This window comes from Pseudopodoces humilis, chromosome 4, assembly GCF_049639895.1.
Source record: "Pseudopodoces humilis isolate 2021_Gansu_Grassland_sample_001 chromosome 4, ASM4963989v1, whole genome shotgun sequence".
In the NCBI taxonomy this organism is placed as follows: domain Eukaryota; kingdom Metazoa; phylum Chordata; class Aves; order Passeriformes; family Paridae; genus Pseudopodoces; species Pseudopodoces humilis.
Window position 1 is genome coordinate 60,378,287 of NC_142203.1, and position 15,743 is coordinate 60,394,029.

Below are 15,743 nucleotides of genomic sequence, written 5' to 3' on the forward strand. Positions count from 1 at the left end.
CTGAAAGCAGAGTGTGCTGTTTTTATATTACCCTTTCCTACAATTTTGTAATCTTGTAACTGTATCTTTATCTTTAGCACACTACTGTATGTACTGTTCTGTAGTGCAGACAGAATTGTTTGATAAAGAAAAAAATCTGAACTGGGAAATAGCTGCTTCCTTGGGTTTGGGGTGTTTTCTTGATTGTTTCTACCTTTCCACATGTATAAGTTTTTTTTTGAAATTGGAAAATTAAGAGTACTTTCCTAGCATATTTTTGCAGACAAAATAGTTACCATGAAAAGATCCTCTGTAAATTTTGGTAAATGGCCAATAGTGGGTTTTACTATCCAGGCAGCTCTGTGGTTACAGTTTTCTGTGCTCCTTCTGTGCTTTGGGCCTTGTGTTACTCTCAAAGACAAGAGAGAAGCAAAACAAGTTTTTGCAATTTACTGATCCAAGTAAGCAATCATCTAATGGAATTCACTCCTTATCATGAAGAGGGAATTTTAAAAAGCAGGTCCCTTGTCAGTTTGTTAGAGATTTTTTTTTCCAGTCCCTGGATGGCTACAGTTGTGCAGTTGCTGGGTTAATCACATCTTACAGAGTGTTTCAGAATTTATGCTTTCTAATTAAGTTGCTAAGCAAAATACATTGTGTTTTGTGCTTCTGCCATAGCAGCTACTTGTTGTACCAAAGGCAGCATATAAATGAAGTAAAGATTGAAATAGGGAGGAAAGGATAAAATGAAATATTGTTGGGAGAGGGTTAAGTTTTAGGTATACAAATTTCTAGTGAGATTTAGGAAAGGCTTGTGATGCTTTGTCAGAAGGCCTGGCAGACCTCTGAAGAGGCAAATGTGTAGCTGATTTATTTCAGGTATAAATGTAATTTGAACTTTGTTACCTTGGGTGGGGAGTGGGAGGCAATTAATTGGGCAGCTTATTGGTAAACTAATAATTTCCTCTTATGCTGGTTGTGTGGGAACACATTTTAAGTTACCCTTCTGAACTGCTGTTCTTCAGGCTTTGATGCTACAAACAACTGCTGCCTAAAGCTAAGGCATAATGTAAGCTCAGTCATTTCATGAGTGTACTATCCATCATGATTACCATTACCATTAAAAATCATGTATGTGCATAATTTTTGCAGGGATCTTGTTATAAATTTCTGGTTTTATGTAGGGTAATATTTTGATCTATATTTTCATATGAAATACCTGAAAATGCAAATGTTTGTCTTTTCTTTATAGGCTCCTGTTAAGATAGCAGTAATTTTCAAACAGCTGAGAGTTCTCATTGAGTCTGTTTTGAAGAAGAAGCTTGAAAATCCCAAAATGTCACTTGAAGGTAACTTATTGCTGTCATTACTGTTTAAATGCACCTTGTAGCAAATCTGAGGAATCATTAGTACCCTGCATCCTCTCACAGTAGCATGTATGACATGAAAGTTCCATTAAGAGGTGTCCAGAAAGTCATTACTAACCCTGAATATATGGTGTGGCTCACCCCAGGTGTACAAAGATCTGCACAACTGCCATTTTAAAGATAATCCCTGGTAACAACATTCAAGGTAGTGGTAGTAATGGCATGCATTTCAGAATAGAATTGAGATTGTGTGTAGAATCCTAGGCATGGATGCCTTATAAGTGTATTCAAGTTGTCTCAAAATCTAGGTTAACCAATGGCATGTTGGTTCAGAAAAGTAAGGTATAGCAGAGCACAATTTAAAATTTGGACACTGGATGTTCAGGAGCATATTGTAGGTGGGGAAGAAAGGGAGTTCCTGTATGCGGTATCTGTAGTTAACCCACCACTTTTCCAATATTTTTTGTGGAATACTGAATTGGTCATCAGTAGTTCATTGAATGATTTTATGATGATGTACTAGGTACATACTGTTTGTCCTTTTGCTTTCCAGATGGTAATCACTTGGTTTGCTTTAGATTCTGGCATAGCCTAAAACATTAAAATTTTAAGTTGCTGAGAGCTAGACTTCTCTTACGATTTTTGGCATTTTGGGAATCAGTTTTTAAGCTTGCTCTTTTTCACACACTATGGGTTTTTTGTTTTTTTTTTTTTCTTTTCTAGATGACAAGGTCTTATACATCATCAAAGAGCTGATAAAAACAGAAAATAGTAACTGAAATCAGAAATCAGCAACAAGTCAGAGCTTCAGTAATTGCAGGGGAAATACGCACTCCAGTGTTAATTGGAGGAATTTAAATTCTTAGTGTGGTTGATACCATCCATGATGGGGATAGACTGCATGATTTTGCATAGGATCAGCCTTTCTCTTTCTCTTCCTCTTTCTTTTATCAGTTTAAAGATGAACATTGAATATGTTTAGCCTTTACAGTATATTTGGTGCCATTTGTCTTGATTGTATGAATGATAACTACAAGCAGTTTCTTTTCAAAATAGAAACGGCCATGAAGAACTAAAAAAGTTCCTCTTTTTTAGCTTAATGTACTAATCATATCATCACTACAGTGTGTGCTGATGATTGAAGATTCAGTCCTGAATCTCAGTTGAATAGAATTCCATGTGTGCAAACAGAAGACAAATGTTTCTCATACGGGTTTCCTAAGTGATGATTTTTTTTTTAAATTATTAATTTACAGTATTAATTTACAGCATATACAGAGAATTCGTAATTTTTCTGTATTATTTACATTGAGAAGATGCTCCATAAGCATCTATAGGATGATAGGATGGACTGCTGTGAATGAGTGCTCAGCAAGACATGTACTGACCAGCGGCTCCTTCCAAACCAATCGTGTACCTCTTCTCACAGTTGTTCCTCTGTTTACCCTGATCCTTAAAACCCCTGCAATTATACTATATTTTCCTGTCCCTTTTTTGTGTGCTAAGTTTTGCATAGTTCTGCAAGCCCCCTTCAAGAGATGATAATGTGGTTTTTTCCCCTTATTGATCAAAATTCACATTGACCCTCTTCAAGGAAATACCAGAGAAGCTCCTAGTGGAAACTTCCAGTGGCATGGAAATTCTCTCCTACCCTACTTGCTCACAATGACTGGATGTCTGTGTGAGCCTTTGTTTCTAGTTTATTTAATACTGAATAATCCTTAACTGAGTAAATTAATGAATCAGATGGTCTCACATTCCACCTATCCACACTATTTCTAATTATGAAGTGAAATTTTAGATTGCTAACTCAGCTTTCAAGAATAAGGAATATATTGGTGATGAGGATTTTCCGTTAAACAGTTGCAGTCAAATAGGAACTGTCTTTACAGACAGAAACACAGTGTAGATGACAACTTTTTTTTAATCTGAAAAATAAAGATTTTATACAGCAGAGGTTAATCATGTGCAGAAAGGGCACTGAAGAAACTGAATGCATAAAAATGCAAGATATATGGACCCTATCCAGTTAGATTATCACAGTGGAACTGGTATTGCTGTCCAGCTTGTGCATGTTAGCTGACACTTCTGGAAGAGGAAAGCTGTTTGCTAACAGCTCTGAAGGAACAGGGATCACATCTGTTAACCTTTTATGCATTACTATAATCTAGTGGTAGTCCTGATTTCATAGGAGACAGGAAGTGACTTTTGGGATTTTTTTACAACACTCTTTAGGCAAGGAAGCATTTGAACAGGAAGTTTTGATCTTAGACCTTAAGACCTCAATTTTGCCTTCAGTATTCCCACACTGAAATCAAAACCTATAAATTATATTCATGGAAGATATAAAGTAAATCTGTACCATAAACAAATTTCCTAGGTTTTGTTCTGTTGAGATATTTTATTTGTATCCTTCGGAAACATGAATTTGAAAAACATCTCAGTAATTCGGTAACTAGCAAGCTCCTCTGTCTTTTGGGTTTGAATTTTGCGAATGAGTTTTTGGTCTTAAATGGTTAAATCCTAAGGAAAGTGTGAATGGTTTGAGTTCTCCCTTATTCAACTGTGATGAATAAAAGGTTTTTCTCCATTTATAGGTGGTAATGTTGAAATTCAGTTGTCCTTTGTGTTTCTCTAGCATGCTGTGCTTTGTAATCTTTTAAATAAATAACTGAAGTAAATTAAGGGGATATATTGTAAAAAATGGGAGGTTGCACAATCTGTGTGAGCAACAGTTTTCTGCAAAACAGACTAAGGAGGTCACACTGGTGTACAGACAAGCACAGTTACCTTAAACAAAACAAAAAAAACCCCAACAAACCAGATGCTATGCTGGCTTTCTGCTTCTGCAGTATACATGAGCAACTTTTGTGCCTGTACTCTTTTGGGTGGATGAACTTTCTCTTTTGCTCTATTTATTTAATAAAGACTTGTGTTAACACCAACTCTAACTTGTGTTACTTTTCTCAAAGCATTTGTCAGATGCAGACCATACAGTATCCCTGGGTCTTTGTCACCATAATCTCAGCTGTGGTCTGCAATGTGTTTAAAGGCAGCATTGTTCTGCTCTCTGTCCTCACCTTGGAGAGGAGTTCCTGTTCCTGCTCCTGCCCTTCACATTGTAGAATCCTCGCCTCGTTCCTTGTTTTGCTACTGCATCATGGGCTTCTTGAAGCTCTTGTTTCCCACTGACATCTTCCCCAGTGCTTAACGCAGAAGATATTTTCTTTCTCCAGGTCTTTCCACATCTATAGCACACTATAAATGGGTGCAGGAGTGTTTTGATTTTTCTGCATTCAACTGTTTAAAATAGTGCGCCATGAACAGGCCATGGATGGAAGTATAACTGAGACCCAGATTGCCCGGCGGGTGGCAGCATTCCTGGGTATCACTCCGGGTGTATTTGCGCTGTTTCTGGTGACCTGCACTGAAAATGTTACTTGCGACTTGTTACTTTTGGGGAGTGAGCGCTAGCTCTTAAAGCTTAGGAGGTTCTGCGTTGAGCTAGTGGAAGCTGGAGAGACGCCTGCGTTGGTAATGGCAAAATCAGTGCAGCAGCTTCAGCTGGCCGCAGTCGTGGGTTTGCTGCTGGGGTGTTGTCCGTGCCGTGCGACAGCGAGGAGGCCGTGGTCGGGAGGTCAGAGTCCCACAGCGAGTCCACCACAGCCTTCTGTCCCGAGGGCAAGCGGCAGAGAAGAGACAGGCATTTCGTTGGCTAAGATGTTGTTTTGGAGACGGTGGTCCCCTAAGTGCCCAGACGACCTCCCCGGGACGGGCGTGGCCGGGCGCCCGGGAGGCGGGAGGTGACAGCTTTAGCGGCCACCGCGCCGCTCAAATAGCCAGCGCCGCCACCGGAGCGGAGCTGGCACGGCCGCCCGCCCTATGGTGACGGCAGCGAGCGGGCAGCGCGGTGGCACTCCGGAGTGCCGGAGACCCGCTGGCTCCCCTGGGGGATGCCCACGGCGCCCGGCACGGCGGCGGCGCCCGGGAACGGCGGCGGGGGAGAGCGCACAGGAGCTGCAGGCTTTCCGCGACTACGGGGAGAGCTGGTACCGCTCCCACAAGGGGCTGGAGAGCCGCTTCCAGCCGCGGGAGCCTCTCGCCCGGCAGCCACAGGTGGGGTCAGCCGGGCCGGCGACGGGGAACGGGCGGAGGAGCCCGGGGTTGGCCCCGCCTGATCCTCGCTGCCGGTGCCGTAGGTGACGGCAGAGGCGCGCTGCAAGCTGATCAGCTGGCTCATCCCCGTGCACCGGCATTTCGGGCTGTCTTTGGAGGCACTCTGCCTGGCCGTCAACATCCTCGACCGCTTTCTCGCCACCACCCCTGTGGCCGCCGACTGCTTCCAGCTCCTGGGGGTAACGGCGTTGCTCATCGCTTGCAAACAGGTAGGGCGGCCCCGGGCCCCGGCTGCTCCGCCGCCAGTCTCTGCAGCCCGCCGAGGCCAGCCTGAGGGGCCCACTGCTCAGACAGGCCGGGCTCCCCTGCGCTGCTTCCCGGCGGCAGCGTCCCCACTCTTGTCCCCACTTGCAGGTGGAGGTGCACCCTCCTAGCGTGAAAGAGCTCCTTGCCCTCTGCTGTGACGCCTTCACCCGCCAGCAGCTCCGCAACCTGGAGTGCATCGTCCTGCATCGCCTGGACTTCGACCTGGCGGCGCCCACCGTCAGCTTCTTCCTGGAGCACTTCAGCCAGCTGCGGCTGGAGACTCGAGGGGCCGACGCAGGGGAGGCGGCTGACGCCCGGAGCCTGGCGGCGGGAGTCGCGGAGCTCAGCCTGGCTGACTATGCCTTCACCAAATACGCGCCCTCTCTGCTGGCCGCCAGCAGCCTGGGGCTGGCGGACCGGCTCCTGCGCCACCGCAGCCCCCTGGACCTGCGAGTCAGCGGCTACCCGGAGGAGCTCCTGCGGGACTGCATGGACCAGCTTCAGCTCCTGGTGTCTCTGAACGGGCGGTCCCTGTCTCTCCTCTTGCCCTCGGAGGTGTTCCAGAAGTGCCCCTGGCTCGGGGGTGGCCGCTGACAGCGGGTGGTGGTGGTGACGGCTCTGGCTCGGCGCTTGTGCTCCACAGAGTCGGTGCAGTCTGATCCACTAAGCCCTAGTGTCATTGGAGCTTAAAAATTAGATGGCGTTTTACAAACGATTTTATGTGTAATTTCATCTGCACTGTCCTTTTGCTATATTTTTTTAAGTCCAGCGTGTAAATAATTTACTGAATCTCACCTACTGTGTTATTTAATTGGAGGGTGGTCCATAAAGATAACGGTGTAAGGACCAGCTGAATCTTGAGTAAACTCTTTTCTACTTGTTACCTCTGTTCACTTATTTGCTGGCAGTATGCGGACACAGCTGGGAGAGGAAACACATTGGCACTGTAACACCCAGTTAACTCAATCCCCCCACAAAATAAAGATGTCCAATAGTGTTACTCCCTGTGTTGCCTATATAACTTGGGTCAAAGTTACAAGATGCTTATACATCTTGAGTTATAAGACACCAATATAACCCAAATCATAACTTTCTATACAATGTAATAGCTAGTATATGATTAACCAGCTGCTTGATGCTTAAATAAATGGAAACTCACCAGGTGAATAGTTTCAAAAATAGACAAGTATAGTTTCAAAACTAGGTAAGTATAGCTATATTGGGAAGCAGCAGGATATACTAATGAGAAACTGGCAAATGTAAATCAAGTTAGCCACAAAATGAAGAATTTAGACTGGTTAGATCCAGAAAGACCAAGGAACACCATAACTGTCCATGTTTCAAAGACAAAGTTGGGAAGCTCAGATGCAAGGAAGACCTTGAGCCTTCATTGAAGAAGACCCCCAACACCACCTAAATTGGGGAAGCACAAGCACAGTACAGAATAATTTAAAACCATGAGATAACATTAGGTAAATCAGTTCCAGTGCACATGATGATGTTATAATGACGTGGCAATATTAAGCAATACTTGCTGTAAAAATAAACCACAGCACTTGACAAGGGTGAGTTAGGTGGAGAAATCCCCCTCACCTCCACTGCTGCAATAAACAAATACCTGCTCTATAGACACCAGTCTATGGGGTTTATTTCTGGCCGTTGGACATCACCTGTTTTAAACTGCATCCGCTGTCTTGGGCATGGCTCGGGGGAAAAAAATAAATTAGATGCACTGACATAAGTGTAGGAAAACAGTGTGGAATACTAATAACAGCTGGGTTTGTTTGTTTCGTTTTCTAGCAGGTCTATAATCCAGATGCACGCTCCTGAGCAGGTTGGCACGTTCAAGGGCAGAAAACAGTCATAGTGTTGTAAAATACTTCATTTTCTTCATGTGTACCTGTGCACAAAAGTGGTGTTAAAAGACCTCACAAACACCTAGGGCTGCCCTAGGGGGTGCTCACCTTTTTGCGCAGGAGGGACCCGGACGCCGGGCGGCGCTCCAAGTCCTGCCTGCAGTCAGGTGTGGAGGCAAAACGAGCAAACCCTGTCCACGCTGCTATTACAGAAACTGCCTAAAAGACCACCACGGGGGAATAAGGAGCAGCTCCGTCAGTGATTTCAGCTGGACTTGCCGTACAGTGGGTGGGACCCTCTCCCGGTGCGCGGATCGGTACATTCAAGATGCCATGGACGGCCTTTTTCCTCCTACACAACACACTCCCGTCCCCAGTCCCCCGTGTCTCTCAAGGCGGACGGCCCCTACCCCTGTAAAGACATGTAACAAACATCATTATAAAAACCAGCCCAGCCCCCAAGCTGGAGCCCGCACTGTCCGGCAGAGACCCGCGGGGTGAGCGCGGCACCGAGGTGCTGGGGGGACGGACTGCAGTGGTCCTCAAGCTTCCCTCCCGGGCAGCCCCCTCGACCCGCCCAGGCTCCGCGGGCGCGGGCGCGGGTTCCGCGGGCGCGGGAGCTGGCGGCGCGGCCAGGGGCGGCGGCGGGGGGTTTCGGCGCCCCCGGGGAATGAAGGCGGGGGGGGGGCCCCCGCCCTGGCCGCCGCCCCCGCGCCCCTGCTCGCGGGGCGGCGCCGAGCGGGACGCCAGGCGGAGGGCGCCCGCCGACACCGGGGCCACGGGACCAGCATGGAGCAGGGTGGCCGCCGCCGAGCCTTCGGCAGCATCTGCCCCAACACGGTCCAGGGCCCGCCAGCCCGCCTAGCCAAGAAGCCGGCCCGGCCCGGCGGGGGCACGGCGTGGACGCCCCCGGCCGCCCTGAGCCCCCGAGCTCCCCCGCCCCGTCCGCGCCCCAGCGCCGCCTCGCCGGCCCCCGCCGCGCCCGCCCTCGGTGAGTCAGCCTGCGGCGGACAGTCTTAACCCCCAGGGGTGTACCTTTCCCCGTTGCTCCTTCTGCGCCCCTCTGGTGTCCCCGACCGTGCTCCCCAGCCCGGCATCCCCCGGCCCTGACACCCTCACCGTGTTCTCCCGGCCATGACCCCTCTCCATGACGATGTATGTTCCCTGGTGCCTTCGCACCCTGTTTCCCAGCCCTCCGTTCCCTTGCCGTGCACATTGGAGATGCCCCCCAGCCGTGTTCCTCATTTTGCCATGCCCCCCTGGCTATGTCCTCCCCTGCCTGCACTACTCATCTCTTTCTCTGTCTGTTCCCAGTGCTCAGCACCATCAACTGGCAGGATTTGGCAGCCTCTGCCCCCATCCTTCCCATCACCCCAGCTGGCCCTGTGACCCTGCAGCAGGTAAACCTACACTTCAGAATAGTCTAAGCTGTACTTGCCACCTGGAGGGGTAGCTCTCTCAAGCAGATGGGTGCTGGTAACTCCCCTAGCCTTAGGTTTCCCACCTGGGAAATGGGCACAGCAGAGGACAGCATCTTGTCCCACCTGTCAAACGGGTTAGTGGTAAGTGTCAAGGGGATGGATCCTGGGGCTGCTGGAACTGTGATAAGGTTCTGAGCACAGGCATCAGATGCTGTTGAAACAGTATGGGCAGTGGTGTGGGCAGGTCTGTGCCCTGGTCCCTGCTCACTGGATCATTTCCTTCACCCCTGCCAGGGTCCCTGCTTCCAGGATGGGCCGGAGTTTGATTTCCAGGAATTCAGAGATACTGTCAGTGATTTCAGATCTGGCAAGTAGATATTTTTCCTTACCTGAGCCAAACGTACCTGCATGTTCACATCTGCAGTCATGCTGCATTGTCTCATCTTTTTTTCTTTGCTTTTGGAATTTTGGGTGCCCACTCACCGCATTTTTGTCCCACCATGGGGAGACAGTCTGTGAGGTAGTGCATTCCTGCTCACTCTCTCAGAGACCTAAGCTGTCACTGAGCTCTCTGCCACAGGAGACAAATTAACTCCATACAGCTTTAGGGTGCACAGCTGTCACAATAGAGTAAAAGCTTTTCAGGACATACCAGAGGGATGGTACCAGAACCAGAATGATGTGCTGGGGCTGGGTGGAACTGACATGCATACCTCCACTTAACACTTGTAGCTGTTCCTTACAGATGTATCCACCTTGATGCCACCACCACTGGACTGTACTGATTATGATTTCTCACTTGGTGAGGAGGTGGCTTTTGTCCCCGGCACCCCGCAGCTGCAGAGTAGTGTGCTGGTGCAGGTGCCCCCACAGCACCTGTCTTCTCCTGAGCCCTGCTGGAGGGACTTGGCAGACCAGCACCAGAAAGCATTGGGAGATGCCCTGGAAGCAAACAGCCAGGTAGGGACCCCAAACCGCCCCCCAGCCTGTGCTGGGTTTGTTCTGTTGCATCCTGCTAAGGCAACTGCAGGGGCCTGGTGTGCAGCATCCCCTGGCCCCTGGACGGTGGGGCTTGTCTCAACTACCCCTTTCCCCATTTGTCCTTCGCAGCTGCAGGAGACCCTCACACAGAGGCAGGAAGAGCTGGTGACACTGCGAGAGAGCAACGTGCAGCTGAAGGAGCTGGCAAGTCAGGCCAGGCAGCTGGCAGCTGTCCTTGACGTGAGTGCTGTTCACCATCTGGCCTGGCTGCCCCAGGGACCAGCTGGGCCATGGGGGACAGTGTGATTCTGGGTACAGGGGGGAATACGATGCAGGGTGAGGCAGCACGGGGTGGGACAGGGCCTAGGTGGGGGAGATGTGTGGTGGGGTTGTGCAGTGTGGGATTGTTGGAGTTGTGTGGTGCAGGACAGGGTGGTGTGGGGTGGACAGTGTGGGGCAGGACAACGTTGATTGGTAGGGTGTGGGGTAAAGCAGTGCTGGGTGGAGCAGGGCAGTGGAGGGGGCAGCGTGGTACGGTTCGGGGCAGGGCGGTGAGCTGTGGGATGGAGCCGTGCTGTGTAGGATGGAGCAGTGGAGCACAGAGTGGTGTGGGACAGGACGGGGCTGTGCGGCACACATCGCGGAAATCGCTCTCCCTCTCGCCGGCAGACGCTGATGCTCCCGCAAAGCGCCGAAGGGACAGCCCTTCCTCCTCCTCCTCCTCTTCATCCTTTACCTTCTCCTCCCGCCGCCGCCCCGGCCGGGACCGGCCAGGAGGATGCGGAGGGCGTGGACGCCATGCTGCGGGCTGTGTCGGAGAAGTGCCGCGCCGCCCTGCGAAGCCTGGGGGGCAGCGCGGGGAACAGGCCAGGGGGCAGCCCCGGGGACACCCCGGAACACAGCCCGGGAGGCAGCCCCACAGCCAAGCGCCCGCGGCCGGGCCCGCGGCTGCACGGCGCCTTCCGCGGGCTGCGCACCGGCCGCGCCGCCCCGCGCCCGGTCGGCAGGGAGCTGGAGGGGGGCGGCAGCCTACGGGCTGCCCTGGGGGAAGCGGGGGCCATCCGCACCCTGGCCTTCCCGCAGGGAAACGCCTTCACCCTCCGCACCGCCGCCGGCGGGCACCGCTTCCGATGGGTGCCGCGCTGAGACCCCCGCGGCTCCGCGCACCCGTGTCCCGGGCAGGGCGGAGCGGGGTCCCTGCAGCGTGAGGCTGGCAGCGCACCCCACCCGAAGACACGCTCCCCGTTTTCTCTTGGAAAAGGGGTATTCGAGCTTTCCCCCCCCGCTGCCGGAGAAGCGACGGGACGAGGGCGGCGGAGGCCACCGTGCCTCAGCGAGGGTCCTGCGCCACGGGCGCGGCCGCCGCAGGCTTCGCAAGCGCTGCCGCCGTGGCTCCCGGGCCGGCGGCTGGCCATCAGTAGCTTGCTAATGAGTGTAATGAAAGCAGAAATTAAACGAAGATCTGCCTGGTTTTATGTAGAGGTTTTTAGTCAGCAGAGGAGACAAGCGCAGCTGACAGGACAGTGGCTGGAGTCGGCCGGTATGAAAGCAAAGTGATCGTCCCAGGTGGTTAAACACAATGCAGCTGCTCCATCGTGGAATTTTACACCCACAGTGTTTACAAAGTGTATTTCTATAGTTCATGTGTGCAACTGTATGTGTATTTGTACTCGTTATGATGATTAAATAGTGCTTAAAATTGCCATTTTATTTGTACAGATTTAATGTAAACTTCATTTTGCATCAGGTATGCGTATTTACTTTCATTAGAGCAGATACAGCAGAAAGCATCTCTGAGAGTATAGAAATAGAAAGTTTTAGAATAAAACATGCTGCTTTTAACATCAAGTGGTACTAACTTAAAGAGAAATGTAAAGAGTAATGCTAAACTCTTCTGAATAGATACATTTAATTTCACCCACTAGTTTGAAAGCTGAGCCAGTAATAGTTTGAAATTGAGCCACTCATGAAACAGTACCTGATATTTTTTGTATTTCTGTGGCACACAAGTGATACACTGCTCCACCCACGGCAGGGATTTTCTCCCTGTGAAGTTATTGTTTTCTCAGCATTCAGCTTTTACAGTATCATTGCATGGGTCCATGCACATTAACAGCAGTCCAGCTGTGACAGGCCTGTATGATGCTTAAGCTGACAGCACATTATCACCTCAGTGGATTTCCTAGGGGAGTTGAAATCCTGCAAACACTGTCGTGCTTTTGGCAAGCAGAGAGGTATTCAGAAGAAGAGTTGCTTTTGCCAGCACAACATGTAGCTGTGTGGCTGCTAGGAGACTGCAAAAGTGGTCACTGTGTGTCTGAGGTCTCTCATGTCTGCAGCACTGACATTCTTCTAGCAGGAATGGTGCTGAAGCCCTTTCTGAGATGCTACGGGCTCATCACTGGGATGACTTCAGAGACACTTACATTTCTGCAGAAGACCTTTGCCACTTTGGCCAAAATCCTGTACAAAAGCTCTGGTTTGACAGCAGACAGAAGAGCCAAAACCTTCCTGTCTGCACTGAATTCAGCAGGGAATAAATTGATAACTAAAGATAGCTTTTATATATATGTGTTTGTGTGTGTGTATTTCCTTTCTGTGTGTTTTATGAAATTAAACACAAAATATTTGTGTACAATTATGTAATGCTCATAAGAAAATTAATTCCTCAGAAATTAAGTGACACACAGAAGTGTACACTTCTTGTAGGATGCAACAATGAAATAACCACCCTGTTGGATTATGCCTAGTGTTGATCTTTCTGCTACCTCTTTTCAAAATTACAAATTTGTTTTTACCCACTTTTTCAGTGAATCTGTTATGGCATTTCCACTGATTACGTTTACTCATAGTTTTCTATGGTAAAAGGGTCCTTGATTATTTTTGAGATGTAATATAAAAGTAGTAGAAAATGATAATAAATGTATCTTTAAATCTAATTAATTTGAAGACCTATTAATTGGAAAGGCTGGAAACTGGCTGATGAGAACAAGATGTTTCTTAGTGAGACTCACAGAAGCATCATCAGACACACAGATGCACACTGATAAAAAGTGTTTGGTACGCAACATGGTCATGGTGTTAGGCTACAAACGTACTTCTAGTATAGTAGAAATAGTAGTACACTATATACATTTCCTTTAATCTGTAAAGGTGTATTTTGAATTGATACTTATCCATCCACTTCCATACAGGAGCTGCATAAAAAATGGGCATAGCTCTTGCACAGATTAAAACAGCAAATTTAAACAGTAAATTAGAAGGACTCCTGTCAGGAGGAGTGGATGGGATCACAGGGAACAAAACCTGGTCCCTTGAAGCCTGTGTTTCATCAAAAGTTGACCCTGGAGAAGCTGGAAGTTTACCTCTAGGAAGTCTCATGTCCAATTTTTGCTTTATTTTGTGCTTTTCTATTTTATGCATTATGCTTATTTTCTGGGAGAGGATCTGTGCAGAGACCCTGGACATGCAGGTGTGATGAACTGAAGAGCATGTTGGTTTGTGGTTTATGCTTACTGTGGTTTTCTCCCTCTGGTGGTGCATTGTACATGCAATGGGTGAAGGGAGCTAGCCAAGACCCCAGCAGAAATAAAGTAAAGTAGATGCGATAATATTTCACGAGCTTTTTACCTGCTCATGTTAAGTAAGCTTTCTCCACCTTTCCCTTCCCTGCTGGTGCCAGGCCATGGGATGTGTGGCTGTGGAAGTGTGACGGTGCAGAACTGCAGACTATTGGAACATTTTGAGGTGAAAGAGAAAAATACCTTCTAATTTGGAGGGCTGGGATGAGGGTTTACTGATCATGTGTTGAAGACAAGCACACCAATTTCATAAATGCTTTGTCTTGGAATATGGGTATTTCCTTGGGTAAAATCCTTGTGTTAATGAAAAGAAAACACGAGATCTCAAGGGACAGCTTTATCAAAACTACTTACTAGAAAGACAACTAACTTATAGTAAGCAGGTTCATATTAAGTCAGTAATTTTAAGGATGGAATGGGCAGAAGGTAACTGGATGGAGTTATTTAGAAATGACGTAGGGTTTCTGTTACAGCTATAATCTGTGAAAGCCTTTTTTTATCAGCAATTTTTATCAAAAGACAATATCCAAGACTGAGTGTCAGCATAGCATTTTCCTGCAGGGTTTGTCAGGGCTGCTCAATGGATCATAAAGAGAAAATATTACCCGTTCACAAGTCTGAGCTACTGTCCACATGCCAGTAATAGACATTTTCTTGCTTTGATGTTCATTATCAAGTCAAGTTATATGTAGACACAGGCAAATATTTGATGTCATTTAACTGCTCTGGTCACTGTTTTTGAAGAACACAGGTTTGTGCAACTCCCATTCATATTCCATCACAAAGATGCTGGTGCAGAAAACTGGTGCTCCTGCTGGTTTGTTGCAGATCCTGTGTGGTGGCAGGCAGGCATTGAGACAGCTCAGGCATTTGGTCATGTAGAGACCAGACTCTAACATGGTTATCATGTGATAGCAGCAGTACTAAACTACTCCTGTTGGCTCTTCAGTGATTGCAGAGAAATTGAATTTCACTGATATTTATTCCCTTGTTTTCCTGAATATTTTTCTAAATAAAAATATCCCTGTGTTTTAACTTCAAGGAAAAGGCAAGGATTTTCCAGTCCTTTTTAAATGACAGCAGTAGCACTCTTCATCTTTCCTAACACTGACTTACTTCTGGTCAGCAGCCATTATTTGCATTTTGCACTGCACAGCTTTAACAAACAACTAAAGCTAATGAGGTCAAAAGACACTGTAGTTTGCTTTGGCACAACTATTCCATAGCTGCAGCAAAAACTGTCTTAAAGTCTGCCTTGTACCTAGCACCTGTTCGAACTCTGATAGCAGTGACTATTTATGTTCAATATTTACTTTATACTCTTAAATAAAATACTATGAAAAATAAATCAAGATTTATTGGTAAAACACATGAAAATGTTAATTTTTGGTAAAATCTCCAGATTTCTTATGTGGATAATACAGCTGCAATTAGAACTCACTTGCTAAAATAGGTCAACTTGGATTTTGAGTTGTCTTGGTTCTAGAAGACAGGTGTCTGCTAGGGAGAGCAGGAGCCTCCCTTGGGATGAAAGAATGTAGACCCCCTCCCTCCAAATTATTATAAATTTGAAATCAAGGGGCTTTCAGGCAGAGATCTGGGGATAGGAATAACAGTTCTTTACTAGTATAACCAGGCAAACAAACAAACAATAACTACAGCAATAACAAGAACACAGAACCAGGGACCCCGGGACAGCTCTCTCAGCTGAGATGGGATGGAGGAGAGGTTTTGTTTTCACAAACCCCTCGGGCAGTCAGTCCCGGTGCTCCTGCAGGGCTCCGAGGAACAGTCGGCTGGAAACAGCAGGGACGAGCAGAGATCCTGGGCCGGTGGATGAGGTGTATCAGCAGCTCCGCGGCGGTGCCTGGCACTGCCACACGTCCCGGCAGGGCAGGGGGTGCGAGGCCACCAGCAAAGAGGGGAGAAGGAGAAGAAGCAGCAGCTCCCTCTGGGTGATGGCGAAAATCCCTTCTCCCCACCGCAGCAGCTCCGCGACCCAGCACACGAACGTCCTTCCCCGAAGCCAAAGAAAAACAGCCCAAAAACTGTCCCCACCCTCCTTTCCTGCCCCCTTCCCCCCCTCCCTGGGCCCGGCTACTCTTTGTCCGTTGTCAATCACCCCTAAGTACCGGT

General features: G+C 48.2%; 3 protein-coding genes across 3 annotated transcripts in view; all 3 read left to right on the top strand.

Annotated features, from left to right (window-relative positions):
- Positions 1 to 4,281, top strand: part of DHX29 (DExH-box helicase 29) — a 30,543-nt gene extending 26,262 nt beyond the window's left edge. Inside the window, exons 26-27 of the mRNA XM_014259882.2 lie at positions 1,232 to 1,328; positions 2,070 to 4,281. Coding sequence (XP_014115357.2) covers positions 1,232 to 1,328; positions 2,070 to 2,125 — 153 coding nt within the window. The 3' untranslated portion in view covers positions 2,126 to 4,281. The remainder of the gene's footprint in view (positions 1 to 1,231; positions 1,329 to 2,069) is intronic.
- Positions 4,282 to 5,228: 947 nt separating this feature from the next.
- On the top strand, positions 5,229 to 6,362 carry CCNO (cyclin O). Its single transcript, XM_005531166.2, has 3 exons — positions 5,229 to 5,462; positions 5,546 to 5,731; positions 5,877 to 6,362. The coding sequence occupies exons 1-3, from the start codon at positions 5,229 to 5,231 to the stop codon at positions 6,360 to 6,362; spliced, it is 906 nt and encodes a 301-aa protein (XP_005531223.1).
- Positions 6,363 to 8,413: 2,051 nt separating this feature from the next.
- Positions 8,414 to 11,172, top strand: MCIDAS (multiciliate differentiation and DNA synthesis associated cell cycle protein). Its single transcript, XM_088054673.1, has 6 exons — positions 8,414 to 8,615; positions 8,939 to 9,024; positions 9,340 to 9,412; positions 9,791 to 10,005; positions 10,156 to 10,266; positions 10,696 to 11,172. Exons 1-6 carry the CDS (start codon positions 8,414 to 8,416, stop codon positions 11,170 to 11,172), a joined length of 1,164 nt encoding a protein of 387 aa, XP_087910799.1.
- The last annotated feature ends 4,571 nt before the right edge of the window (positions 11,173 to 15,743 follow it).

Excerpts from the sequence above, each read along its gene's own strand:
- MCIDAS (XM_088054673.1), top strand. The coding sequence starts at position 8,414 with ATGGAGCAGGGTGGCCGCCGCCGAGCCTTCGGCAGCATCTGCCCCAAC. Across the intron at positions 8,616-8,938 it reads CCCCGCCGCGCCCGCCCTCG|TGCTCAGCACCATCAACTGG; the intron begins GTGAGTCAGCCT and ends GTCTGTTCCCAG. Across the intron at positions 9,413-9,790 it reads TGTCAGTGATTTCAGATCTG|ATGTATCCACCTTGATGCCA; the intron begins GCAAGTAGATAT and ends TGTTCCTTACAG.
- CCNO (XM_005531166.2), top strand. The coding sequence starts at position 5,229 with ATGGTGACGGCAGCGAGCGGGCAGCGCGGTGGCACTCCGGAGTGCCGG. Across the intron at positions 5,463-5,545 it reads CTCTCGCCCGGCAGCCACAG|GTGACGGCAGAGGCGCGCTG; the intron begins GTGGGGTCAGCC and ends CCGGTGCCGTAG. Across the intron at positions 5,732-5,876 it reads TGCTCATCGCTTGCAAACAG|GTGGAGGTGCACCCTCCTAG; the intron begins GTAGGGCGGCCC and ends CCCCACTTGCAG.